Source organism: Pseudopodoces humilis, chromosome 4 (assembly GCF_049639895.1).
Source record: "Pseudopodoces humilis isolate 2021_Gansu_Grassland_sample_001 chromosome 4, ASM4963989v1, whole genome shotgun sequence".
NCBI classification, from domain to species: Eukaryota; Metazoa; Chordata; class Aves; order Passeriformes; family Paridae; genus Pseudopodoces; species Pseudopodoces humilis.
Window position 1 is genome coordinate 69,524,233 of NC_142203.1, and position 27,606 is coordinate 69,551,838.

The window sequence follows — 27,606 nt, forward strand, 5'->3', positions numbered from 1 at the left end:
GAGATCACAGAGCCAAACTTTACCGTCTTTTAACTGCTATAGTGTGCCCCAGACTGAGAGGGGGGACTGCCCATCTGCCAGTAAATATTATTATTACATTACTGTAACTGAGGGTTTGTCCTCAGGGAAAAATTATTCCAGAACAAAGATATTCAGATATCTATCTATTCAAATATCCAGAACTCTAGATATTCCTATTCTGGAGAAGCTTGTACCCCCCGCTCACCTGAGGGACTAGGGGCAGAACTCACAACTAGGACTGTGGGGCAATAATACATTCCAGAATAGGGGACCTCCTTCATCTTCTGACCACCAGAAGTTAAGAAGTCCCAAGTGTTTGACTCTTTGTCTCTTTGTCTGTAGCAGATCAACCAAGACTTGAACATCCAGCTGCTAAAGGATGGGTACCGGTTAGATGAGATCCCAGATGACGAGGACCTCGACCTAATCCCTCCTAAATCGGTCAACCCTACCTGCATGTGTTGCCAAGCCACCTCCTCCACCGCCTGTCACATCCAGTAGTGAGGCCGGCAGGCTGTGATCAGTGCTTTCCACTATAACTGTAAAACTTAACAGCCATTGCTTCCTCCTATGGTAGGACGTGCACCTCTTTGTGTTCATGGAGCCAGGAGAAACCAAAAAATTCATTTTATGATTGGTTGATAACTTATTTTAAACTATGGTAAAACAAAAGAGAAGTTGCTCAAAGTGCCAGGCAGTGCCTGGCAAAACTGACTGGTCTGGAGAGCGAATGCAGAGGGGTCCAGAGATACCTCCTTGGTTTGTTTAGGCACTGGGGATATTTTGTAAAGTGTCTTTTCCAGAATGGGAAAGGTCAGGTGGGACTTCAGGTAATCCTGCCCACTGAAACCAATCCACCTGCAAGATTAGGGCAAGTTGGAGGTATCAAAGTGTTTTACCAATGAGAGGAAGTCAGTTCTTAATTCATTCACTAAATCTGTTTCATTTGCATAACCAAAATTATATTATAACTGGGGCACAGGAATGGGGACGGACCAGGGCATCCTTTCTTATGGCAAGGCTAGCCAGGACTAGCATGACACAATTCATTCACTTGCAAAAGGGACAAGTAGGTGACATTTCACTGTGAGTCATTACTAGCTAGAGCTGTTGTGTCACATAGTCAATGCAATCTACTCTTAGCGCCACATGAAATTACCACCAAAGACATCAGATTCGATCTGCAATCCACTCATGCCCTTCAAGGATGTGCTCATTGCCCAGGAATACCAACCATGCTTGTGACTTCAGTTCAGTCACATATTCTGACTTCAGCCTGTGTTTAATCCCTCTGCAACCCATCTCTTTCCAAAAATCTTAAACTTTGTTCAACTGAGAAGAAATTAATCCTGCATGAGTCAGGACTACATGCCTGAACTGCAGTGCTGGAAAAGCTAGTTGAAGAAAGCACATTTTAACAGTGCTTGACTCTTGATATTCTCTTGACACCGTGTCTCTGGGTGCCTGGGGGAGAGACTCGTTAATGCTGAAGTCATCAGTGTGGTGGGGTCAGGCTTGAGAGGAATTTTCAGCAACAGCAGAGTTATGAACAGCTTCAGCTATAAGATGCCCATGAGCAGAAACTACTGTTCACCCCCACTTGTGAGCCAGACATGGTCCCAGGTCAGGAGCAGTTGCATTTTATTTGGTGCTGGAGGAGTTTGGAAACCTGTTACATTAGATTGCTGGCCTGAGCTCCTAGTTCACCAGCAGATGGTTTTGAATGCAAAATCGCTTCTGGAATTACGGAACATGTCCTCCCACTGGCTCCAGCATATACAAGGGATAGGCTGGCATTTTTCTTGGTGTTGAAATCTTTTGCCACAGGCACGATTCCTGTGTTTTCCTGGCATTTCAGGAAGAAGGACTACCTGCTTTGTAGCCTAGGAGAGTTAGAAAATGAGGGCAGTTCTGAGCTTCCCATCAGAATTATGAAATACAAAGCAGAGCCTGAGCTGCACCACAACAGACAGATTCCCCCATCTGAAACCTATATGAAGCAAGCTGAGTCTTTAATAAGAGGTCCTATTCATAATTAGCAGATTTTTTTAACATCCTGGGGATTTATTCTGGGCAGTGCAAAGCTTGATACCAATTACAGCATGAGTGAAAGAAAAGTTACACAAGATTCCCAGGCTTACTTGATGGTATTGACAACTTTTAAAGCTGTGCTTGTCACCTCTGCTAAAACAACATGCTGCCACCCTGGTTCCAGGCCATAGAAAGAGGATTTGAATGGTGCTGTTTACTGAGCATCCCTGCCTCTTCATGCAGAAGTGATGGTTAACTTGCCAACTCCTGTAGGGATAGTGTTCCTTAAGTGAATTCATCTCCTTTTCTCACTACCTGGTAGTGCTGAGGGGGAATATTTCCAAAATACAACTGAGGTTGAGGTTATCAAGTTGTCTGGAGCTGGGCTAAGTAGAGGGTAGAGAGAAAGATAAAAGAGAAAAACATCCCTTAAGGAGTCTTTTTTAATGGGGAATGTAGTCAAAACTTAATAGAAATATCATGGTCAAACCAAATCCTATAGGACATGACCAAGGCTCTTTAAATCTTCACTCTTCTGGAGAGGGACTTTGCAGTTCAGCACTGGTATCATGGAATGTCTTCATCACATTTATCCTCCTGGGTCAGTCTCTGTGCCTTCCAGCCAGGCCACACACCCTCAGCCTTTCCCACAGCCCTTGCTCAGGAGCTCGGAGCATTTGGAATGCCTGCTAGAGCAACAAGCCGTCTCTTCAGCTGGGACAGCCACTGAGAGCTGCACATCCCACAGGTCTCCATCGTGCTGCCATCATAGAATCATGCCATCATCTAGGTTCAAAAACATCCTTAAGATCACCGAGTCCATCTATAACCAAGCAATGTCCTGTTCAGTCTAGGACAGAATGAGGCTTGCTGTCACTGTTATCTCTCAGAGTTAACACCTCTTCTATGAGGGACAGACTTCCACTTAGTGGACTTGGCAGTGCTGGATTAATAGCTGGATTCTATGATCTTAAATGTCTTTTACAATGAGTGATTCTATGACACCCACTGTCACATAGCACCATGACCAAGTCCTTTAATTGTCCCTGTTGCTGTTTTTTGCCTGCCATGTGCCCTGAGACATTCCTCAACCCTGCAACTGCCTTCAGCCCTTTGCATTTTGTGATGTGCATCTGCTTCTAGATGAGGGAGGGAGATGAATTCACATGCTCCATCCTGTGCTTCCTCCAAATACAAACTGAAGCACAACTCAAGCATTTTTGCCTGTGCATAGAAGGAGTTGGTGGCAGAAATAGTTGGTTTGGCATGACAGTACAGGACTATAAAATGGCAATTTTTTGGCTTCTCCTCTCTATGCTTTGTGTTCATATATTTTATTAGGGGAATAATGTAGAGAGGGTGGGGAAAAGTAGTTAGCTGTGTAGGGTTGTTACCAGAAAGGCTGAGTGGCTTAAAGCGATGCACATGCGGCTGTCATAGAAAACTGAACACTAACCCTTCTGAACTGCAGCCCCTTCAGCAGAATATGACCATACAGCATGTTTGTTGGCTTATTATGGAGTATTGAGGACTGCCCATTGGTATGTATCAACCACAGATGAGGCTGGTTCCCCCTGTCTGGTCTCATGTTCAGACCTTTGCTTAAGCCAGCAGGTTTTCTGTGTGCCCTCAGAGTCACAGAATGGGTAAGGCCAGAAGGGGCCACAGTAGGATCATCTGATCCAGCCTTTCTGCTCAAGCAACCCTTGTTGGAGGTTATGCCGTGGTGATTTCCTGGGAAGGTGTGGAGATAGATGGCTATCCTGGCACTGCTCTCCTTAGACCAGTCTCTGCCACCATGGCCAGAAGGCAGAAGGCAAGAGCACAGACTCTGACTCTATCACAGCATTTCTACAAAATCTACAGAGCTGCTGGGTGCTCTCCTAAATGCAGATGGCATGCAAGAAAGGAAATGGTTCCTTCCTCCAGTTTTTTTCAGCAAACAAGATGGCCCTCTTCGGCCACATTTTCAATCCAAAGTTGTACAGAAAACCAAGGGAAGGAACACCATGGAGTATGAAATGCTGCATTGCTGTCTACCTAAATTACCATGTAAACAGGATGTGAGGATAGTGATGCTCGTGCCTCCACAATGGAATTTGCATTTGATGCCTCCAAAAGCCAGACTGGGTTTTTGTTAGGATTTTATGTAATGTCAGTCACCAATTTATCTGAGTTTCAGCAAATCCTTTTCTTTTATCAGATGTTAATATGATAAAATATCAGCTAGTATCCTTTAATGTGAACTGGATTTGAACTCTAGGGTCTCAGCACTCTGTTCCCTCTCTCTTGTCTGCAAATTCCACATTTCCAGATGTCTTCAGGAGGAGGAACATCCTCCTAGTCTTGAGGAAGGTCTATAGATAGCATGGTCATGTCTGCTTTCCTGGTGTTTGTAAATAAACTTAGGTTGAAAGGAGGCTGATGCCCATCCTGAAGGCTCATTTGATATCTTACCAGACACATCTTGAAGTCAACCCTTGAAAGAGCCACTGGGTGACATCTGACATTGCTGCATGCCTGTCCCTAACATGTGTGCTTGGTCATTGGATCTGCTGTGCTCTTCTGGCTGTCCTGCCTGCAGATGCCTTGCAACTGCAAAAGCAGGTGACCATTCCTGCTGCATGGACTTTGAAAGAGACTTCAGGATAGCTTCCCCACAGACAAGATGGACTCAGCTCCTTCTGCTTAGTTTCACCAGCTCTTGTCCCAAAAGGAGGCACCCACTGTTCAGCGGTTCACTGGCTGGCACACAGGTCTGCAGTCCTGAGCAGAATCCTTTCCTTTCCATGCACATTCTGATCCTGGGCTGGCCTCCAAGCTGTGCAGGAGAATGCAGGCTTGAAAAATGCAGCACCCTGTGACTCAACAGAAACATGAAGATGCTTTTGAAGAAATGAAGGACCCAGCTGGGCAACAGATGGAAAACAGGAAAAGGAAAACAAGCAATAACTAGAAAGATTGCCAAGTGCTGTCTTGGCCTGGGGCAGATCCCAGTTGTCCAAGCTGATCTGTCTCAGTGCAGTGCCGATGCCAGTAGGGAGCAAAGTTTGCTTTCAGATACACACTGGTACACACCAGAAACACCCTGTCCCTGGGCTGTCACTGCAGCCAAATACAGCCCTAGCAAGTCTGCTGGAGTGTTAGAACACAAAAGTGAGATCTGGGGTCCTTGCTGCTGTTGGTATTTGCTCTAACCTCTGGGAAATCACATCCCTTCTTGATATCCATTCCCTTCTGGAGCACATGGGAGAAACCTGCCTTCCCAAAGTGCTACCACGTCCTGCATGGATACTGCCAAGTGTGAGAGGTACCATTGATAGGACAGTTCTGCAAGCAGGATATGAATACCATCCTATAGAAATTTAATTCCTATTTTCAAAGTACTACTCTGCTTACCCTCTGTTTACCATCTTCTGATGTTCCTCACATCATGCCAGAATGCAGCGGGGTGGAGGTCAGTACAGAGGTTAAATATCTTTGGAGAAAGATGTTTGTCAAGGATATGTTATCCAGTTCCTTGGCAGCTGGTTCTTGCACAACTGATTTCTGAGTTTGCCTGCTCCCAGAGGGAACATGTACAAAGATTTGGTGGCCCAACAGCACCATCCACTGATAGCAGATTGAAGGAATTTAGGAGTGCAGCTTGGGATGGTGAGTAGTCATGAAGTGGAACAGAGGATTGAAAGGCTCATTTTTGGGATATTCTCATGGCAGTTTAATGCTCTTCCTTTTTGCAACCATGTCATAATCTTAGGCTTTAGACTGGTGGTTCTGCCTGGGCTCCTCCTTTGCTTTTCCATTCTCACTTCAAATCCACTTGGGGTATTGCCACTCTTACCTAGAGTGTCATAGGCTTTGTCACCTGGCTGCTGCTTGGCTCAGCAAGCTTGGACTGCATGTTCAAAAGCAACATTGCAAAGATGAACAGTGCCACAGGGCTAGCTGAGAAGGCATGGAGAGGTCTTCATTTTAAGCTGCTTTTCACCTCTAGGCATACTTGTCTCTTCCTTTCAAGGATCAGCTGTGAGAGGGATTGCTCCAAACCACACCTCATCAGACAAACCCACCTTTGTTACAAAACCACACAAGACCTGAAGCAGAAGGGCTAGGAATTTAGTGTAAAGGGAGATTTTGTGGTCTGGAATTATCTACAGGTCAGTGGAGGTTTCTCATAGGGGTTGTGGTCCATATTTTAGCTTCCTGTATTATGCTGCTGAGCTGTCGCATTGCTTCCCAAAACTTACAGCTACATCCCTTCCTTTGCCCCACTTGACATTGCTGGCAGTCCCAGGATGACAGCAGCTGAACACTGCCTGTGTGAGCACATCTGACAGCTTTCTGGAGAGGCAGAGGCTGGGGCTGACTGAGATCACACAGAGCACAGCCCCGTTGCCCACGCCAGCATGCAGCAAACCATGTCACAGAGCAGCACAGATGCCAGCATGACAGGTTGCAGCTTTCCCTGGTGCCTGTGGAGAGCAGCTTTTCCCATTGCTTTAAAGACCCGTTTGCCACTGGCAGTGACTTTGAGCCTTTTGCTTTCTCTAAAAAGCTGCTCCAGCAAAAGATGGATTTGCTTCTGGAAGGTGCCCACCTCACTGTTGGTGCTTGTCCTGTGGAGGTATTTCCATAATAACAAATGGCGATACAGGTGGTGGGATTGGATAAAGGAGTGGAAGGTACAAAATAAACCTCATTAAAATGTGACTGTTGCAGACTGTCACAGTGCAGTAGGCACCAGGAAAAGAAAAGGCCACTGAAAGCCCTTTAAGTCCCATAGCTGCTGAGATATTTATCTTCCTGGAGCAGCATTTCTCCCCTGGCTGATCATGCAGCTGTCCCAGATGAGCTCCCTTGGGAAGCACTGTTCTTCACCCAGGTTGCCTTTTTGCTTTTGCAACCTAAATAAGCTGCAACTCCATTTGGTACCCACCTTCCTCAAGGCTCCATGATTTGGGAGACACAGTTTGTTGAGAGATGTAATACAGACACATGGAAAGAGCTGAAAAACTTGGGCAAGCACTCTTCATGACACACCTCCATATCCACCCCCAGTCCGCAGATTTGTTTGTTCAGTTTCTTTGCATGGAGAAGCTGTGGTAGCAGATGTTTTCAACTTGTGGCTGCCTCTGTCCTAAGACAAACCCCAAGCAAAAGTCAGGCCAGCTATAGGGCAATGAACACGATGGGGTGAGAATCAGACAGGAGGCTGGGATTTCTCTTCACCCACTTGAAGGCTGTGGGGCTGAGGGTTCACCAGGTTCATGCAAAACCCGGTGATATCCAGCCCACCAAGCCGGATGCCTTCACCCTCCTGGCCTCAGTGCTCTGGGTCCAGGTCTGCAGATCAGGTCCCAGACCTGCCAGCACACGTGCTCCTGGTGCAGGCTGGAGTCCTTCAGCAGAGGCCTTAGTGGGGAGCCTGTTGGCTCTACTCTTGCTACACTGGGGCAGGGTGCTGTGAGACACTGGTGGGCCTGTAGATCTGCCAGGAGAAAGACACTCTTGGAGGATGAAGTCTTTGCAGGGGAGACAATTCAGAAAGTTGGGTTTTTCCCCTCCCCTTGTTGCACTTTTTAAGCCCTTTTTACTCCTTCCACAGAGGTTACTGAACCTTCAATTTAATAAGGGAGATGAGCTGCCATTAAATAGGTTTCTGAAGGGTCTGAAAGCAGGTGCTGGCTGGCATGCAGAGCTGGTCTGTGCCTGATGTGATTTCCAGACCTCATTGTCCAACCTGTAGCAGAGTCACCCCATGAGCTGGGGTGGGAGGGTCAGCGCTGGCCATCATGCCAAACAGCCACAGCTTCCCAAACTGAAGAAGAAACAGACCAGGAAGTAGGGGAAGGAGCAACCGCAGTAGAAGGATATCTAGTTGTCACAAGTAACCTTTGGTATCCGTGTCCAGTGGTTAGTCCTAGAATTGCAAGCCTTGTTATATTGCACACACATCCTCCTTCCTCTCCCCTTTTCTCAAAGCAGCCGTCGCCTTTTTTCCCCCTGCCCCATGCACTAGTGATGAGCATCAGAGGCAGTTGCACCAAAGTGACTCTCAGCCCAGTTCTACATCCCCCTTTCCCACCCAAACCCAAGGCAACCTGGACAGTTGTTGGCCTTCACAAGTCTAGTAATTCCAGTTGGGTTTCTTTCCTTGTGTTTCATGGCTTCCTTCCCACACACTCTAGCAGGGCAGTACAGGAGGCTCTGACCATGTCCCAGGAAGTTTCTTTGCCCCCAGCAGCACCTTGCAGACATGCACCTTACTGGGAATGTACTGGGTCGATGCTGGTGAGATCTGGCACTGCCGATCTTGAATGGGTGGCAGCTGATGGGGATCCACCCAAGGAAGTTGGCAGAAAGTGGCTACTGTCCCTTTTCTTTTCTTTTTTGAGGGAGAGAGGGATTTTTTTGGCATTACAATTATTGTCCATCTTTCAGTGGCCAAGTTCTGGGCTGCATTAATAATTGGGGTTCATTTGCTGTCCAGGCAGGTGTGGAGCTCTGCACCAACCTTAATAGCAAACGTCATGGCTGTAGCCAGAGCCTGTGTACAGGATGGGTTTCTTCCATGCTGGCAAAGTACTTTCAGCAGGCTCCAGATGGACACTTCTGGCAGACAGAGAAACTGCACTCCTCCAAGTCCAAATCAAATCTGCACTTCCATTTTGTGTCCTCAACATGGAAAAAAATCAACCTAAGCAAATGCCTTCCAGGTCTCCATTCCCCATGTGGTGCCTGGTGCCCCAGGGGAAGGAGTAGTGGGAGGCATTTCACGGCCACCAAAACCAAGATCCTTTTTGGATTTATTTAATGGAAATACATTTCAGGACGGGAGACCTCCCGATCTTTGTGTTAATCTCAAGAGCAGGAGATGAATTTCTGGCTGTCCTTGCATATAGTGAAATATAGCTGAAACAGCCAAACGCAAATAGAGTTAAATGTAGGGTTTGACCTGAGTAACCTTTTAATTAGGAAGATAAATTTGTTGTAGCTTGACCTTAGTCCTTGTTAGGAACCTGCTAATCATTTGACATGCAGAGTGTATTAATGCTGCACTTAACTTGGCCATTGTTTTTTTTATCTGGTTTTGGGAGTTTTTTCACTCCCAAAGCATCAATCTGCATCTTGTATGGCTTTTATTTTGTTTCTTTTTTCCCATTCAGATCATGTAGCACACTGTTGTACCTTTGTTCCCGTCTGTGTAGAGTATTGCCTTAAACAGATCAGTTGTGTTATGGTTTGTTTTGGGTTTTCTCTTTTTTACCATCAGTTTTATGCATTAATTTATTTTAAAATGTGGGGGTTTTTTTCAAAAACATGAAAAACATGTATAATATTTTTTTTTTAACATTTCCATTGCAGTATTTATCATTGTTACTGGTTGTGTGTAGTGTAACGGAATTAATGATATTAAAAAGCATACATATGAAAACCAGCCTGACAGCCTTTTTTTTTCATTGGAACAAACCAGGGTGAGGGGGTGTGGACTGCACCAGCTCCTCTGAGCCCCCAGCAGTCATAGATAGTGAAACCAGGGGTGCAGCCTTCATGCCATGGCCTGCTTGGTCCCAGAAACAGTGGCTGCTGTGACCTTTATGAATGGTCAAGGTAAATATTCCAGGACTGGCTACCAATGTTTGGGAAACACAAGTCCACAGGGCAGCAGGAAGGCACACAAGGCTGGACCCAGCCCCTGCATCTGGTCTGCAAGAAGCAGAAAAGACTGCTGCATCTGTACAACACCAGTGGGTAAAATAACCTTTTCTCCAGCCTTGCAGTCGTTCTGCCCCTCAAAGCTGTTGGCACAGGAGCCAAGCCCTGATTTTAAAGTCCAATACCAGCAGCTGGAAAACCTGTGGACCACCAGGGACAGAGGACAGTCATGGAGGCCAATGGATCACACTGGCAACAAATCTGGTGCAGGATTAGTACCCCCACAACTGAGAGGCTTGGATTCCACCTCTGCACAGTGGTGCTCCCCAGACCAGTGCCCTGGGTTGGTCGAAGGCCAGGGGTCTGGGGCAGGGGTAGAGACTGCAGCCTTCCCCTCCCAGCCTCCCCCTGACTCCCTGGAGGTGATGGGGCTGATGGGGAGCCTAAACCTGGCTCAACAGAGACCAGTACTGTGTGAGAATCAAGGACAGCTTGTTTTCTTCTTCTCTTAAGGGCACATAATTCACTTTTGCTGAGACCCACTCAGGTGTTCCAAGTCATCCAGCAGCAAACCAGGCAGGGTTGGCATCCTCCCTCCCAAGATGGATGTGGGTCTGCAGCCATGAATCTTCCAAAATGAAGCAGCAGAGAGGCTGGAACAGAGAGGACAGCAGGGCTCTAAGTGGGCACTGTGTTACAGACCAGACCAGAGCAGGACTTGGCTTGTCCCCTTCCCTGCAGGGGCATGTCTGCTCAACTCCCCAGATCTGGAGAAAACAAACGCAGTTCGTGCCACTCCCATTCTGGCATGACCCACCTGCCTCTGCACTGAGATGGATGAGGATTGCCCACTCTGATTACAGAGACCATTACTTGGTATGGAACAGCAAACAAGGCACACAGGATCACACAAATCCAGTTTTTCATTAAAAAGGGAACACAGCAGGCAATAATTTTCCTGGCTATCTCATCAGGCTGGGCAGCTGCACTGGTGCTGTGGCACAAGCATTGGCTACACTGGTATGGGGGTCTCTTCCTGCAGCTGGATTGCTGTAGGATTTCCAAGGAAATACAGGAGAAAGGCATTTGAAAAGCCACAATCACTGCTCCTGCACCTCCCAAAATAAAATTATCTTGACTATGACCAGCTGAAACTATTTCTTACCATTGTTAAGGTAGCTGCCGGCAGACGGGGAGGGAGCTGGGAGCCAAGACAAAATGAGGAGGGTATGGCCCAAGAGGGACGTAGGCAGGAATTGCACTCAGGGAGCATGGCTATGGGACTGACAAAAAGCCACCAAATCCCACTGTTCCCATTCTATGGCATCACTGAACACAAGCATCACCCTGGGCTGCAAGTGCTGACCCACACCTGTCCCAGCAGGCTGCATGTTCCTCTTCTCTAAAAAACACAGGACCCTCAGCAGCTCTTGCACCAACTACTGCTTGCTGTGCTCTGTCAAAGAGACCATCCAAGACTGGGCTGCACAGGAGCTCTGGAAATACAACAAGTTTGTAACACAGGTAAATCCTGCAGGAGGAGGAAACTTTGGGGTTTCTACACCTACCCAGTTGCAGATGCAGCAGGGTGGCACAAGGACTCATGCACAGGGTGCCTCACTGAATCTCTGTAGTGTCACAGTGTCACACTCCCTGATCAGGAAAGTGTTTGACACCCCATGGCATGTGCTTGCTGACTTCTGGAGCTGCATCCTGCAGTGGCTTTGGTCTCTTAGAGCTGGCAGTCACCAGCAGAAGCTCTGACATGTCAGCCCTGTCCATGGATAGGTTTCAGAGTGTGCCAGGCACAAGATCTGCTGAAGAAGGGAAACTAAGGCAGTGACAGGGCTCATGGCAGGCTGCTGTGTGCCATGGTGATGATGGGGTTGTTCTGAGACGTGCTGTAACACAGCTCCCTGACTTAGATGAGTTCCATCTGGTGGGTCCTCCATGCCAGGGGACCATGTGAAGGGCTGGGGAGAGTTCTGAGCACGGAAAAATCCCTCCCAGCCCTGGTCCTGCAGTCAAAGGGTGACTGTGGGATGCAGCTTTCCCCTCACAGTCTAAGAAGGTCACCAGCATGAGGCAAAGCTCACTGCAAACCAGCTCATCTCTTGCAGCCTCATTACCATGTGCATTGTAATGGGGGAGCAAGTGGAGGGCATGGACAGGGATGTCACCACTGTGCGGGACAGAAATAGTGCATGCTACCAACCAGGCCCCCTCTGCTACATGAAAACTAGCCCTCTCAGGCCTTGCCAGGTGTAGGACATTGGTACAGCTCTGTAACTCCCCTCCCAAGCTCTGCTTGTCCCATTCCTGGCAGTCCCAGTGCACTCATCCCATCTCCCACTAGGCAAAGTGCTCAGATGTCAGTGGACACCCTGGATGCAAGGGCAGAGGAGCCAGTGATGCTGTCCTCTGTCCCATGGTTTCAGGTGAGTGGGGAGCTTGCAGAAAGGATCACAGAGTTGGTATGACCCCCAAGGAAGGCTTGATGCTCAGCTCTCCGGCTGCATTTCCAGCATTAAGTCCTGCCTGGTAATCAGTTTCACCATGTCCTGAAGGCATGAAGGCAGATGCTGCCACATGGAATGGGTGTCTCTTCCCACTCCCTACTGTCTGTAGGGATTAACAATGCCTCCGTTAAAAAATCCTTTGAGCCAAGGTCAGCCCAAGCAGGTAACTGAAGTGGCAATGCAGGAGCACTACAGGAACACCACCATCAACCCTGCTACCTATCAGCCTGAGGCAAACTGGTTGTCCATCTCCAAAAGTTCTGCTAAGGTGCTAGCTGTCCTTCTGTGTCACAGAGAGCACATCTCCATGGGGTTGGGGGTCTGATGGTGCTGGCAGCAAGTCTGTTTATCCCCTCTTTGCATCTTGTGTCTTCCTCCCAAAGCCAAAGGGATGCTGTCTCAGTATACGTGCTTGTGTCTTTGCCATGGCCATCCATCTTCTCTGGCCTGAGATTGTCCCTGTCCCAGGGATGTCTGCACATCTTGAGGGTTCTAATTTCCAGTGGCCCATAAATATCCCCTGGTAGTAAGTGCTGCCTAGGGAATACTCTCCTGGTGCTCCATAGTCCCCAGAGACCTCTATGACAGATCCTTAAGAAAGCCAGATTTACTCCCAGGACAATTGTTTGTAAGCGATGCTTGGGACTGTACAATACCTGGAGTCCTGCTGGCATCCCTGAACCCACTTGCATGTAGCTTAGCATCTCCCAGATTTTGGGACCACATCAGTGTTTCTTGTGCTGTACTTTTATTTTCTGTTGTCATTGTGCACTCAAGAACATGTTCCCTGACCAGACTGTTTGTTATGCAGTAATCAGCCCTGTCCTTCACCCACTGCAGGTCTGGCAGCACCTTCTAATCCCCACATGTTTACCTTTAGGATGTCCCTGTTGCTAAAGCAGGTTTTTTCAGCCCTGGGCAGAGGGCAGAAAAGATGCTGTTCAACCAGCACAGTCATCATTCTGCTACTGCATCAAGTCCCCATGGTCCAAAATTAGGTGTGAGACTTACCTGAAAACATGTGATTGGCTTTAAATTCCTGAGTTTAGAACCTAAAACCAAGCAACAAGAATAAACAGGGAACGCTGGACTCCCCATATATGTCCCTATGCCTGAGCCTGAGAGAGAAGTTTCTCAAGGTCTCCACTGAGAGACAGGAATATTTTCCTTGATTGGCATGGGCCTGGTAACGAGAATTTTAAGGAAATGGCTATGCAAGAGAGAGTGGTGTTTGCAGGCAGGGAGACTCGCTGGAAATGGCTCACTGAGATGGCAATGCCAGGGTACATTAGGCTTGCTTTGCCCCATGACACTGGTGAAGAGCAAAGGTGGTATTTCATTAAAACTGCCTTAGGAAATCGTTCCCCTCAGAACCTCCACTCAGAAGTGTGGAGAAACTTTTGACTGCTGGTTTGGTGGGCACTTTAACAGCCCTTGCAGGCTGGTGCCCTTCCACCAAGGCACAAGCTGGAGACCAAGAAAGCATGCAAGGGAAAGCTCTGGGAGCATAGTAACACAGCCAAAAATAGAAGCAGTCATTGACACCCGTGTTTGTCAGCTTCATGCTGGGTTGCTGAGGACGTGCTTGCTTTTGGCAAGTTGTCCAGGAAGAGCTGCCATCCATCTGGGATACTGAGCACTGACACAGGCTAAATAAGGAGGGGTGCTTTGAAAGCAGCACATAATTAATGAAGGCATGAAATGCCCTTGTCTGACTATGATCTGAGAGCACAGTGCCAGGGGGCAACACCACCCAGGCCCCTCCATGTGTGCTGCTGATCATAAATCCATGGCACGGTGGTCGTCACAGCGAGGGATGCTCTAGGACGGAGCTGTCTGGGGACCCACATTCCAGTGCTGCAGCAGCCTGCCATGTTGTGTCCACACCAAGCAGTACCCCAGTCCTCCTGGGAGCAGGGAAAACCACATGAAACCCCATCCCAGACTAAAACCATCCCATGTCCCGGCCTGAAAGCACCCCATTGTAAAACCTGCCCCGGCCCAGAATCATTCTATGAAAAGCACATTCCAGCCCCAAAGCATCACATGGAGAGCCCAGCACAGCCCAAAGGCATCCATTAAAACCCCGTTCCAGCCCCAAAGCATCTCATGAAAACCGCACCCCAACGCAAAAGCATCCCGTCAGCGCCAAACCCCGATCCCCCCCAGCCCCGGGGGCACCCCCATCCCCGGACATCCCCAGCAGGTCCAGCCCCCGGAGCTCCCCGGAGCTGCCCTTCCCGCAGCCGAACTACAGCTCCCATCGGGGAGCGCCGGTCCGGGGGCCGGTCCGGGGCGGGAGCCGGGGCGGGGCGGGCAGCGCCCAACCCCGGAACCGCGGCCGGAGCCCCCGGGCCCGCAGACCCGGCCATGGCCCGGCCGTGCCGGTGAGTGAGCGGCTCCCGGGGCTGCGCTCGGGGCGGGGGGCACAAGCCCAGCTCGGGGGTGCGGGCGGAGGCGGGCGAGGGGCTTCCCCTCCCGCAGACCCCAGGCTGCGGCATCGCCGATGGCTCGGGCGGGCCCGAGGGGAGCGGGGTGAGGGTGCTGAGCTCTGCCCGGACCTTGGGGTGCGAGCTCTCCGCACCCCGCAGGGACCGCGGGAGCTCTCTGATGGATGGGAGCCTGGCCGCCAGGAGATGAACGGAGCCGGGAGACACGTCCCCGGCACCACTTGCAAAGTGTAGCTTCAACTTTTGCCGCTTGATAAGATGCTTGGCAGTGAAAACTTTGCAGATGGGTATATGCAGCTCATTGTGCTCCGTGTTGAGTTGGGTTTGGAGTGGGTTTTGGGACAGCTCTGCCATCGCTGGCCGTGGCAAGGAGCAGCCTAAGCTGTGTTAGAAAGCACAAATGCTTCTTCCCCTTTTCTCCCCTTACCGCCTTGGGATACTCATGATGTCCAAAGGGCAAATGCCTGCCACAGCAGATACCTACAGCCCAGTGGAGAATGACGTTTGTGAGGTTGTGTCTGCATGGCTGGATCTGCACATGGAAGAGCTGCACGGGAGCACTTAAAGGGATTGGTGTTTGGGCCAAGGTTGTCCAGCGTCACTGACTGTTGAATACCGATGTAAATTCCGGGACTTGTGTCAACAGCCCAGCATCATGAGCCATCCACAGCTCTCTGGAGCTGCCAGTGCCTGGAGTTCATGGTGACTTGATGGCTGGAAAATCGGCAGGGCTGTGCCAGAGGGTTGTACTTAGGTTTCCATTTCTCCCCCATATCGTGTTGTAGTGTTTGGATGTTGGGGTGGGCTCAGGTTTCAGCCTTCATCAGCATCCCAAATGCTGAGTGCTCCCAAGGCGCTGAGTCAGCTCTTTGAAGAAAGAATCTGTGTGACAAAACTTCTCACTAGGCCCCACTTGCGGGGTGATTTGTCTTGGAGGATGGAGGAGAGCAGTGAGATTGACACCTGCTTTGGCAAGAGGCTGTTGGAGTGATGGGGTGGTAGATGGCACAGGTCTGGTACCAGCCAGAGTTGGGCTGGGGGACCAACAGACAGTGGCAAAGACACCAAAATCTTTGTGGCTGTATATCTTACATGGCAAAAGTGGCAAATTAAATAAGCTAATAGCACCAATATTTGGTGCTGTGCTTTTGCCACTGTTGGGCATGAATCCTGCCAAAGAGCTGATTGCTGGGCTCAGGCTTACCCCATTTCAGAGACCACAATTTCAGAGCCAGGCTCCCTCCCTTCAGCTCCCCCAGAGCCTGTAGGACTTCTCCAAGGTGGACAGACATGTCCGTAAAGGGACAGCCCTGAAGATTTCTCTCCCTTATGCCCAATGTACTTTGATACAAGTGGACCAGGAGGACTCATTTTGTCTTAAAGTCTCCACAAATCTTTGTGGCTCAGATAAATTCAGGCTTCCTGATGTGCCTCCAGGCAGGGAAAAGCAAAAGCCTCCAGTCATGATTTAGTCATGAGATGAAAGCACCACGAGCTGTGTGCAGGGCTAAAGTGAAAACCCAGCTTATTAAACTTCATCTTGGTAATTAGCACAGGGTGAAGAACAAAGAAAGATAATATTGTAAAGGGGGAATTGCCAGGGGTGTTAAATATTAAATTCTCTGCTGCCAGAATTGGTTCCCAGTGGCTGTTTTGTATTCATGGTCGAACACTGGATGAGGTGTCTAAATGGGTTTGGAGCATTACTTGGCACTGAAAACTTTAAAGGACAAAACTGGGCTGCAAAATCACAATTCCTGTAATAAAGGTGTAAGTATGTAAGGCTGGGCAGAGCTAATGCCAGGGCTTCAAATCTCCTGCCTCCTCTTGCAGATGGAGCGAGGTTCTGGCAGCCTGTCTGCACTTTGCAGATGAGCTCTGTATTCACATGGCCACCTTGGATTTGGGGTTTATCCTCCAAGTGCCCAATGCTGTTTAATCCAACCTTAAAAACCAGCCAGCAGCAGTGGGGCAGCTTGTTTCTTTCCACACAAGGCAGCCTCATTACTGTTCTGGATCACGACTCTACTTAAACTCACAAGAATTGGGGAAGAAAACAAAAAACTCCCCAAACCCTGCATTGGATTTTGGGGTTGTTATTTTTTTCGTTTTGCTCTCTGATTGTGGCGCTCCTGTGGGTGCAGGGAGGGGATGCGCCTTCGCCGGCCCTTCCCGCTCACCTGGCAGGGAGGGGAGGTGCGGGATCCCGGGTCTCCGGGAGCCGAGGCTGCTCCCGTGTGCGGCCGCCCCTCCTGGCCGGGCTCCGCTCGCCTTGGCACACCCCGGCCGGAGGGTTGGCTGCTCACACATCCGTCACGGTGCCTGAGAAAACACGGCGGTGACGTGCGGGTCCCCTCCTCCTGCCCGCGGACACCCGCTAGCTCGGAGCCCCGGAACTCCCTGCGTGATGGAGAGGATGGAGCTGCCGGGGACGTGTAGCGGTGCTCCTCTTTTATGTGCTTAAAAAGACATCTCTGGTGGAGCCAGGCGGCAGGCAGGGATCTCCAGGAAGCCATGGCCAGGTAAGCTCTGGGGCGCCATGCCCCGCAGGGATGAGGTGCCTCCTGCATGGTCTGTGTCCAACAACCGGGTGCGGTGCGGAATTTGAGCAGTCCCCCAAGGGCAGCATGTCCAAGGACCCCGCAGGCCAGGCAGTGTGTCCATCCCTGCTCTGTGTCACCTCCCTGCACCACAGCAAGGACGGTGAAGGTGGGGGATCCCCTGGGGCACCGTTTTTCCCTCGCTGTCCCTGCAAAGGCAGAGTTGCTGCCCTGGCTCTGGGGCAGGGTATCTGTACCACACACACACGTCCCCCGAGGTGGCTTGAGTATTGCAGGGACAAGCCCAGAGTGATGCAGTTCAGTATTTGGGGGAATCCACAGGATTAGGGGGAAATCTGTGCCTGTGATCCATGTGGATCAGGGTGTGTGTGGAGCAGCCCTGCACCCTGTGCCAGTGTTGTCACCAAGGTGCCCCCACCGTCCCACCTGCTCCCATCAGCACCAAGCAGGAGAAGCAGTGATTTCACCCTATTTGACTCCAAAAAGCCCTCCAGAGAACTCCGTGCTCTGCAGACCCCTCCAAGAAAAATTAAACCCCCAGGAAGGGTTTGTTTGTCCCCCATCTCAGGTGTGCAAAGTCCTTTTGTCAGGGCAGTTTCCCTGCAGGGAGTACCAGACTCTGCACGTGGAGGCGTTTTTGTTCCACAGCTTTTTTGCAGAGAAGAAATTTCTCCCTTAACTTGCTGTCCTAATTCCCTGGTCTTGTGTGGGGTTGGAGATGCCTCCTGCTAAAATCTGCAGTGTTTCTGTACTATTTCCTGAGCTCAACTCCTGCCAAGATGTTTGGGGAGGAGGCAGCAGCACCTTGCAGTGGAAGAGGGAGGGTTTCCTGGCATCCTGTGGGAAATGGGTGTGTGTCCCCAGCAGGAGCTTGGCCCCCAGCATGGTTCAGACCTGACCCTGCCAGGGCAATAGAGACCAGTTGTATGTTATTGACCCTCTTTAAATTAATGTCCTAATTGCAAAGTGGCTGGGGTTAGTGGTGCTGTGGGTCTCGCAGCCCGTGGTTAGCAGTGGTGTTGGTAAAAATAGAAGCGGTCAAAAAATGGATTTTTATTTTTACTCCATAAAGTGTGTCCTGCTCAGATGTTTTGCTTTCATCTCAAGTCAAGGCAAGGCGACTTACTGCTTCCACAGAACACAGAGAAAAAGCTTTGTTTTGGGTCAGCTGGGAAGCTCCAGCACAGCAAGCTGCAAACATGCTGTTTGACTTTGACACTCCCTTTTTGTTTTCTTTTTTGTGGGGTTTGGGGGGGGGGGGGGGGGGTGTTTTGAGGAGTAAAAGGTCACCACAATGTCATCTTGGAGCAAAATAACAAGTTAGCATTACACCAAAAAAAAAAAAAAAAAAAAAAATATATATATATATATATATATAAATAAATAAATAAATAAATTAGTAAATGTTGAAATAGGCAGTGCATGAGCAGGCACCTCTGCACGCTGCAGCTTGTGAGTGAGAGGTGGAAGGCGTCTCCAGGGAGCCTGGGAGACTTAGCTCTCACCTGGGACTGAGCCAAATCTCCCACTGGAGAGCATACACTCTGTTAACAAGGCACAAAAATAGAGGGCACAGACCAAGATTGTTTCTGGAGATCTCCTTGGCCCATCACTGGGTGATGCCTGCAAACACTGTTCTCAGTCAGCATTTTTGTTGGAGTGGAGTCCAAGTGGGCAATGTCCATCAGCAGCCACAGGGTTTGATCCTGGCCCAGCCACAGCAGTCAGAGCAGGATTAAATCCACCAGCTCAGTCACCCAGCTTGCACATCCCTCTGAGGCAGATGGGTGTCCAAGGGACTCAAGAGGCTGCAAAACCTTTCTTAAAAAACACATTATTTCTCTACTGACAGAAGCAGCAATGGCTCCCTCATGTGTGCCATGAGCTGAGTCCATAGAGGGGGAAGAAAGAAACAGCCTAAAAATAGAGCAGCTTCGAAGTCGTTCATAAATAATAAACCAGCTTCCTGAAAGGGAGATAAAAATCCAGAAACTCCCTGAAGCCGTGGGAGCTGCTGTCAATTTTAGATGGAGCCACAGCAGCAGTATCAGATATTTCTTGGGCTTAAAACCCTGAATGAGAGTTGGCAAAGAAAACACTATCTTCCCCTCTTTTTTTATAAAGAAAATGTGAAAACTTAAAAAAAAAATTCACAAGGCATGCTTGGTGGAGGGTGCATTTTATTTTTTCCCCCTTCAGCTTTGCAGTCCCCAGATAAGGCACGAGTGAGACACAAGCATGCCTCCAGAGTGACAGATATTTGCATGTCCCACTCTCTCTGGCATCCCAAAACCTCCTAGTGCTGAGAGGGTGAGGGCTTGTTTGGGCTCAGCGTACCTGTCAGTGTTCCCAGAAGCATCTTGCCACTTTGTGGCTTCACTCAGCTGTGCTGCTTTTGGCCAAGGTCCTTCTGCAAACCCTCCTCCCTCACCATCCCAGGGATAGCCCTGTGCTGCTTCTGTTTCACCTTAAAGCCAAGGAAAAGTTGAGGCAGTTATCTCAAACACAGCCTCACCCCACCACCACCTGCTCCCTGTCTTTATTGCCCAATTTTGGCTGTGCTCAGCTGGCCTTGCATCACAAATACTGTGTGTGAGAGAGCCCTGTTGCCCTCCTGAGGGGCAGGATCCTGCCCTGGGTAACACAGTTAGAGTGGTTTGAGCTGTCCCCATCCCGTGCCTGAGCTCCCCGCTGGCAAGTGAGGGCTCTGTGGGAGTTGGCTGTGGGACAAGTGGTTTAACTAAACCTATCGCCTGTTCAGGCTAATCACTTCCTAATGCCTCTGTAATCCCATTTAAAGCAACTGGCTGTCTAGAAAGTTACTGGCTCCCTGGGGAAGGTTAGAATGACCCATCTGGCTACACAAAAAGTTCCCCCAACTGCAAGGTCTTGTCCAATATGTGCTTCAAAATGAATGTAAACACAGAATGTTTTGTTGAGCCCGTACAGAGATGCTGCTGTGTGTTTATGGATGGCCATCCCTGTAGTGGAGCAACAATGCTTAGGTGGCATTCAGGACCTCTTTCTGCTTTTCTTTTCCTTTCCTAGGGAGAAAGATCTGCTGAGACACAGGGAAACCCTTGTTCTGCATTTCCATGCCTATGGCAAGGAGAGGGTTCTGTAATTCATTTTGGATCTTTTTCTTCCTTTTTTTTACCAAAAAAACAACCTCATTAGAAGGAGTCTCTGCAACTGGTTTCATTTGTGCCCAAAAAGAGGGGGTTTTCCCTCTTGTTTGCCCATAGCCAGCAGGTTACAGTCCCAGAGCTTGGGGAGGAGGTGTCTGTGTTTGCTGGCACCAGGCAGATTTCAGGCAGCTGGTCTGTGGCTTTGCAGCTCCTCTCCCTCCCCTGCTCCTCCTGCAGCTGTGTTTGTTTCTTGCTCTCCCATGTCCTTACTTTACTTTTCCCTCTTGGATCCCAGGCGTTATGCTTGGCGGAGCCCAGCCAGGCCCTGGCCAAGGAAAAGCCATTAGGCTCTTGGCACAGCTCACTTCCCCGGGGCCATGCAGGGGGGAATGGGCTGGAGATGGAGCACAGCCTGGAGCTTTGCTGGGTGGAGGAAGAGCCCTTAGGGCCCACCACTCACTTCCTATAAGGTTAGCTTTTCATCCAGAAAATCTGGAAGTTCTTTTCCACCCAGAACTGCTGTAAAGCTCTGAGCACTTGGCAGGAGCCAGCCATGCACTACCTACATGCCTCCCAAAACCAGACATGACCTACTGGTACCCCAGCCCCATTTGGCTCTCTGTGAGCTGTGGAGAAGCAGGGATTTACCCACCTTCACTGCAAAGCACCACCCAACTGGAGCAGCTGGAACATGCTTGGGACAAGAAGGGGGTGTTGCTGCAGATGAATTAAATCTGCAAGGGAGGCAGTTTGATTAAAATTAGGGGTAGCTGCATGGAATTCATTACATGGTGTCTTTTATAGTTCTCAGTTATCCGTCTCCTAAAGACACTGTCAGTGGGCTGATCTGGCTCCTGTTCAGTCTCCTACTGCCACCCGGTCTCTACTTCCACCTCACTGAAAGTCTTCCCAAAAACAAAAAAACATTAAATATGTTAATATATTTATTATTATAATAATATTTATAAATATTATTATATTTATAATTAATAAATATTAATTTTAAAAAATAAATGATTTGGTCATTAGCCCTGGGTTTGTTCATTCTGTAGGGCTCAGGCTGTTCTCCACATGTGTTGTCTTGCCCAGAGTAATTAGAGATGATGTCTGGTACTTGGAAAACAGCACCTGGCACGTCACCGACAAGCAGAGGGGGCTGGGGGGAGCAAGTGGATGACGCATTGTCCCTTGATTCAGAGGTTCTCTCAGACTATTTATATCCTCTCCTTTTTCAGAGACGGGTGTTCTGGGACATGGTGGAGGTGGGAGCTCTCCTAACAATCCAGTGTCTTCTCCTGAGAACCCCAGCCGTGCTTCCTTCCCACTCCTCTGCAGAAAGCTGTAGAGAAAGCACAGCACCATGTACACCTTCCTGCCAGAGAGCTTCACACCGGTGAAGCAGAAGCCCTCCAAGGAGCTGAGGCCCATGTTGGGTGCCATCTTTCTGGGCCTCATCCTGTTCATTGCTGCAGTGGTGGCCTGGTGCTACTACACCGTGTCCCTGAGGAAGGCGGAGCGGCTCAAGACGGAGCTGATGGACCTGCGGGCAGACGGCTTCGTCATCCGCAACCAGCACGGGGAGGTGGTGTTCCGGCTGGCCTTCCGCTCGGGCAGCCTGGACCTGGAGTCGTGCTCCAAGGAGGGCGAGATCCTGAGCTGCTCGCGCTCGAGCCAGGGGCCGCTCAACTTCTTCATCCAGACGGTGAAGCCCAAGGACACGGTGATGTGCTACCGCGTGCGCTGGGAGGAGCTGGCAGCCGGCCCGGCCGTGGAGCACACCATGTTCTGGGAGGACGCCCACTGGTACGGGGGCTCAGAGATGAGCACCCAGCACTGGCCCATCCGCCTGGCCGGCTACCAGGAGCCCGTGCCCTACGTGACCAGCGACGTCTACTCCTTCCGTGACAGCTTTGGTGGCATCCTCGAGCGCTACTGGCTCTCCTCCAAGGCGGCAGCCATCAAGATCAACGACTCCGTGCCCTTCCACCTGGGCTTCAACGCCACCGAGCGCACCCTCTTCTTCCAGGCCCGCTACAAGGACTCACCCTACAAGCCCCCACCGGGCCAGCAGCCCTTCCCCGAGCTCAGCTACCGCGTCTGCGTGGGCTCCGACGTCACCTCCATCCACAAGTACATGGTGCGCAGGTACTTCAACAAGCCCTCCAAGATCCCTGCTGAGAACGCTTTCCGATACCCCATATGGTCCACATGGGCCCTCTACAAGAATGATATTGACCAGGATAAACTCTTGCGGTTTGCTGAAAAGATCAAGAAGTACCATTTTAACTGCAGCCACATTGAGATTGATGACATGTACACCCAAGCCTATGGAGACTTTGACTTTGACCCTGTCAAGTTCCCCAATGTAACAGAGATGTTTGCAAAGCTGAGGGAAGATGGGTTTAAGGTCACTCTGTGGACTCACCCTTTCATAAACTACAATTCCTCCAATTTTGGTGTGGGTATTGAGCGTCAGCTGTTCATCAAGGAGCCGTCGGGGCGGCTGCCGGCCATGGTGGAGTGGTGGAACGGCATCGGGGCCATCCTGGACTTCACCAACCCAGCAGCCCGTGACTGGTTCCAGAGCCACCTGCGCCAGCTCCGGCACAAGTATGGCATCTCATCCTTCAAGTTTGACGCGGGTGAGACCAGCTACCTGCCCAAGCAGTTCAGCACCTTCCGCCCACTGTCGGACCCCAGCATCTGGTCCCGGCGCTACACAGAGATGGCCATCCCCTTCTACGAGCTGGCCGAGGTGCGCGTGGGCTACCAGTCACAGAACATCTCCTGCTTCTTCCGCATCATTGACCGGGACTCTGTCTGGGGCTACGAGCTTGGCCTCAAGTCCCTCATCCCCACTGTCCTCACCATCAGCATGCTGGGGTACCCCTTCATATCTGCTGACATGATAGGGGGCAATTTTTTCCCCAATAAAACCAATGGGGCGGTGGAGATCCCTGACCGGGAGCTGTACGTGCGCTGGCTGGAGCTGTCGGCCTTCATGCCCTCCATGCAGTTCTCCATCCCTCCCTGGCTCTACGACAAGGAGGTGGTGGAGATTGCGCAGAAGTTCACGGAGCTCCACGAGTCGCTGGTAGCCCCGCTGCTGCTGGAGCTGGCGGGGGAGGTCACCGACACGGGCGACCCCATCATCCGTCCCATCTGGTGGATCTCGCCCCGCGACGAGGCCGCTCACCGGATCGACTCCCAGTTCCTCATCGGGGACACCCTCATGGTGGCTCCTGTGCTGGAGATGGGCAAGCAGGAGCGGGATGTCTACTTGCCAGCGGGCAAGTGGCGCAGCTACAAGGGGGAGCTGTTTGAGAAGACCCCAGTGCTGCTCACTGACTATCCCGTTGATCTGGACGAAGTTGCCTATTTCCTCTGGGTTTCCTAACAGGCTCCTCTTCATCAGCTTTGGAATAACCATGCCTTACCTAGGACTTTCTAACAGATATTAACTCTAATTGCACATTTCATTTGAGACTGGGGTGGAGGAAGGGAGCTAATAGACTTCACTGTTCTTGGGGATAATTTTTTTTTTTATTTGGGGATTGATCTTGATTTTTTTATTTTGGGTCTGGTGGTAGGCTCTGGCTGGATTACAGTAGGCAGCAATTTGTCTGTGTAGGTCAGAAATGAATTGTCAGTCTGTCTGCAGACAATAGTAAACCCAACACCTTTTCAGTTCTCAAGGATTTCAATAGTTGGAAGTTGCTCAGTGCCGGTGGGGAGCATTCTTAGTCTTGTGGGAGCACCTGGCACTGGGTATGGGGGTGTGTGCAGTGGGAGGATTGCTACTGCACAGCCTGCCGTAAGTTTTATAATATGGCAAGTACATTAAAATGGATATTTTTCAGAGCATAAAGCAAAATAGGGTTACATATGAATATTTACACACCTATTTTTTCCCCCTTTTGCCTCTCATGGTGCTGGACTGATAGTTGCCCCATGCTCTTTCTCATGACTCCCGCTTGTGTTAGCTTGTATTAGCAGACCATGACACTCCTGCTTTCCTGGAGGTTTCCTGCTTTCCTGCTTTCCAGGCAGGCCAGGTCACTCGAGTGTTGTCCATGTGTTTTAACTGAATTGGTTGCTTATTTCTTGCTGGGACAGCTGATTCCCACCTGCTCACCCATTTGACTTCCTCTACAAAGCTCTTGCTTGTGTATTTTGCCTGGGGCATCAACATTGCCTTTCCTAGAGCAGCACCGCCTGTACCAGCAGGTCCCATTTTTTAAGCATTTATGACTCCACTTGGTTACATGATTATCCTGCTGATACCATCCTTTCTGGTTTTTGAGGACAGATGAGATTTGTTGCTGGCAGAAGGGTTGCCTGGAGCAAAGCTGTCCTCAGACACTCGGTGCGGCGCTTCCCTGGGAACAGCCGGTTCCCGCGAGCAGCACGTGTAGTGGATTGACAGTGCTGTTTGCCGATAGCCGGCTTGCCTGTGGGTGGAAAACACCAGCTCTACGAACTGATGGGTCTGTGCCAGCGGGTGTTCTCACTGCACCCACGGAAATGTTCTTATTTAACGCAAAGTTAAGCTAATACCCATCTCAGGTTGAGGGTTCTCCTGAGTCAGCTCGCCCCTCTCCCTGGGAGAGTCACAAGGAGCTTTCTCAGGCAGCGTTGATGTTGCTGGAGGTGGGATTGCTGTCAGAGGCTTCTGGAGAGCACATGGGGTGATGTGATCCTGCACCCCACATCCCCAGCAGCTGCCTCTGGCAGATTTCCCATTTGGTTTTGTATGGGAAAATGCATTTACAGAGACCCAAGGCAGGGCAAACAGGATTGAAGTCTGGCAATCTTCTTCCCGAAGGCAAGAATTCCCAGCTCTGCCCCAGTTGGGAACATGTGTCAGCCCCTGAATTTTTAACAAGCTTCTGCAGAATCAAATTGTGATGGCTGGGAAGGGCTGGGCACCCTGCCCAGGTTACAGCCAGCCAAGGACATCTCGGCATCTGTGAGGCTTCTCCTGGGATTGTGTCTGGGCTGGGCAAGGGTCTGGCACAAGTCAGCCACCCAGGGAGATGGTGCATGTTTTGAGTAGGGTTGGGTACCAGTCAGCTCTTTCTCAAAGCCCATCTCCTGCCACACAGCTTTTCAGGAGGCAGAAAAGGAGAAGCACTAAGCTTGATTGTTGTGATGGGGTGCAGTAGGAGAAATTTCAGTGTTAGGGGCGAAATCTGAAGTGCTTTTGAAGTTAGGAAGTGAGAAAGACCTGAATCTGCCCTGTATAATTTCATCTCAAAATGAGATGTAGGATAGCCTTACAGGCCCCTGCCCAGCTGGAGCACAAGTATCTCCTGAAGCCTGTTTGTTTCTCAGGCTTTAAATTCTGAAGGACTGAAGTTTCTTCCCAGCCACCAGTGCAAATAATGGTGATGTTACAAATGTTACAAATTACAGGCACCCTCTGGCAAGGAATTAATCCCGTAACCTCAGTGTCACTCATCAGGGCAATGGCAGGATTTGGCCCTTGCTTGCAGGGAGGCGTTGAAGGTGGGGAGATGAGTTTGGCCAAAGCTTTTAAGAAGGGCTAAGTGTGGAGGGAGCTTCTGCAGCCACAGAAGTGCATGAAGCCCATGCTTTGAGAGGCTCCAGCTCTTCCCTTTCAACCTTTGCACATGAAATACTTGTCATCCCTTGGCATGGGAGTTATTAGGTGGAGGAGATGTTGCACAGCTCAGCTGCCAGTGAAGAATTGGGATCCTTGGCACAGGACTTCATGGGAAGAATCCTGACATGACCATGAAATGGTGTCTTCTCTTCCCCAGGTTCTGTGCTACTCACCATATGCATCACTCATGAGGAATGAGGCTGTGTAAAGAGAAACACAGCATCCTTGTTAGTATCCTTCTACTATTAAAATGATGGAAGGAGCCAGATGAGTGCCTTCATTCTCCTTGCAGTGGTTTCAGGCACTGTCAGGAAGGTCATGGAGGAAATTCTCCATTAGACACACCATCTTCTCTCCCCTCCCATATAAAAGAAAGGATTTTATTAACAAAGTTATAATTTTATTTTATTTAACTATATCAATGAATGGGTAAGATTATAGAATACTCTTATTTTTCTAAATACTGTAATTAGGGCACAAGTGGACATGGCTATTCAGTGGTCCAGTACTTGAGTTCTGTGTCCAGTTCTAGGCCACTCACTTTGGGAAGGATGTTGAGATGCTTGAGCACATCCAGAGGAGGGCAACAAGGCTGGTGAGGGGCTTGGAACATGAGCCCTGTGAGGAACAGCTGAGGGAGCTGGGGTTCTTTAACCTGGAGAAAAGGAGACTCAGAGGTGACCTTATCACTCTTTGCAACTCCCTGAAGGGTGGCTGTAGTCAGGTGGGGGTTGGTCTCTTTCTCCAGGCAGCCACTGACAGAACCAGAGGACACAGTCTCAAGATGCATCAAGGGGAATATAGGTTGGATATTAGGAAAAAGTTTTACAGAAGGGGTGATAAAGTACTGGAATGGTCTGCCCAGGGAGGTGGTGGGGTCACCATCCATGGATGTGTTTAAAAAGACTGGATGTGGCACTCGGTGCCATGGTTTAGTTGAGATGTTAGGGCTGGGTTGGACTCAATGACCTTAAAGGTCTTTTCCAGTCTAGAGATTCTGTGATTCTGTCCAGCAAGAAGAAAGGTGAAGCTGCTGAGAGGACTACGAGCTGATGTTTGTGATAGGCTCAGCAGTGCTGCCTTAAGCTGTCACACATGCTTCTAGATAACCTTTCCATCCAACTTTTTACCAAAACCACTATTTCTAACACTATGCTGTAGCACTGCAGGGCTTGAGGATCTCTCAGACCTTGCAGACCAGAAGCTCTGCACAGATACCTTGGGAACTGCTGCTAGGGATATTCCTCTGATTTACACCTTGAGTCACTGGTCAAAGCTGGATTTAGCTTGTCTCAGCCAAAAAAAAAGCCCCAGACAAAGTTTGGGAGTTGGATTCAGCCTTTTCACACATGATGCTTATGTGATTGAATTTTGAAGCTTGCACTGTTGTGTATCAGGTTTTCTGGATGCTTGTGTTTGTACATGCTGTCCTCTGTCAGACTGTAATTCTGATGGGTCTGTTTTCTAATTCAGTTTTCTAATTCCTAATTGGTATGAATTGTAACATGAATCACCTTGACTGAGATAAAATTTTGGAAAACAAAAAGAAATTTAACTATGTCCATCTGTACCAAGTTGGTGGGGCTGGTGATTCAGGGAGATTTGGGGCTTTTC

At 49.7% G+C, this 27,606-nt stretch overlaps 2 protein-coding genes across 7 annotated transcripts in view; both read left to right on the forward strand.

Moving 5' to 3' along the window:
• The window catches only part of FAM219A (family with sequence similarity 219 member A), a 101,710-nt gene extending 92,984 nt beyond the window's left edge, over window positions 1-8,726 (forward strand). For 4 of the 5 annotated variants that reach the window (XM_005530397.3, XM_014259147.2, XM_088054084.1 and 1 more), the window contains exon 6: window positions 364-8,726. In XM_005530397.3, the coding sequence (XP_005530454.1) occupies window positions 364-522 (159 nt within the window). In that variant the 3' untranslated portion in view covers window positions 523-8,726. The remainder of the gene's footprint in view (window positions 1-363) is intronic. The other variant, XM_005530398.3, reaches the window with a different exon arrangement.
• Window positions 8,727-14,548: 5,822 nt separating this feature from the next.
• Window positions 14,549-27,542, forward strand: LOC102109082 (alpha-galactosidase MYORG). Of its 2 annotated transcripts, none has more exons than XM_014259142.2 (2): window positions 14,549-14,614; window positions 21,602-27,542. In XM_014259142.2, the coding sequence occupies exon 2, from the start codon at window positions 21,727-21,729 to the stop codon at window positions 23,761-23,763; it is 2,037 nt and encodes a 678-aa protein (XP_014114617.1). In that variant the 5' UTR covers window positions 14,549-14,614; window positions 21,602-21,726; the 3' UTR covers window positions 23,764-27,542. The 2 variants fall into 2 exon arrangements, with proteins under 2 accessions (XP_014114617.1, XP_014114618.1); XM_014259143.2 differs by lacking the exon at window positions 14,549-14,614 and adding an exon at window positions 16,946-17,199.
• Window positions 27,543-27,606: the final 64 nt, after the last annotated feature.

Excerpts from the sequence above, each read along its gene's own strand:
- LOC102109082 (XM_014259142.2), top strand. The coding sequence starts at position 21,727 with ATGTACACCTTCCTGCCAGAGAGCTTCACACCGGTGAAGCAGAAGCCC.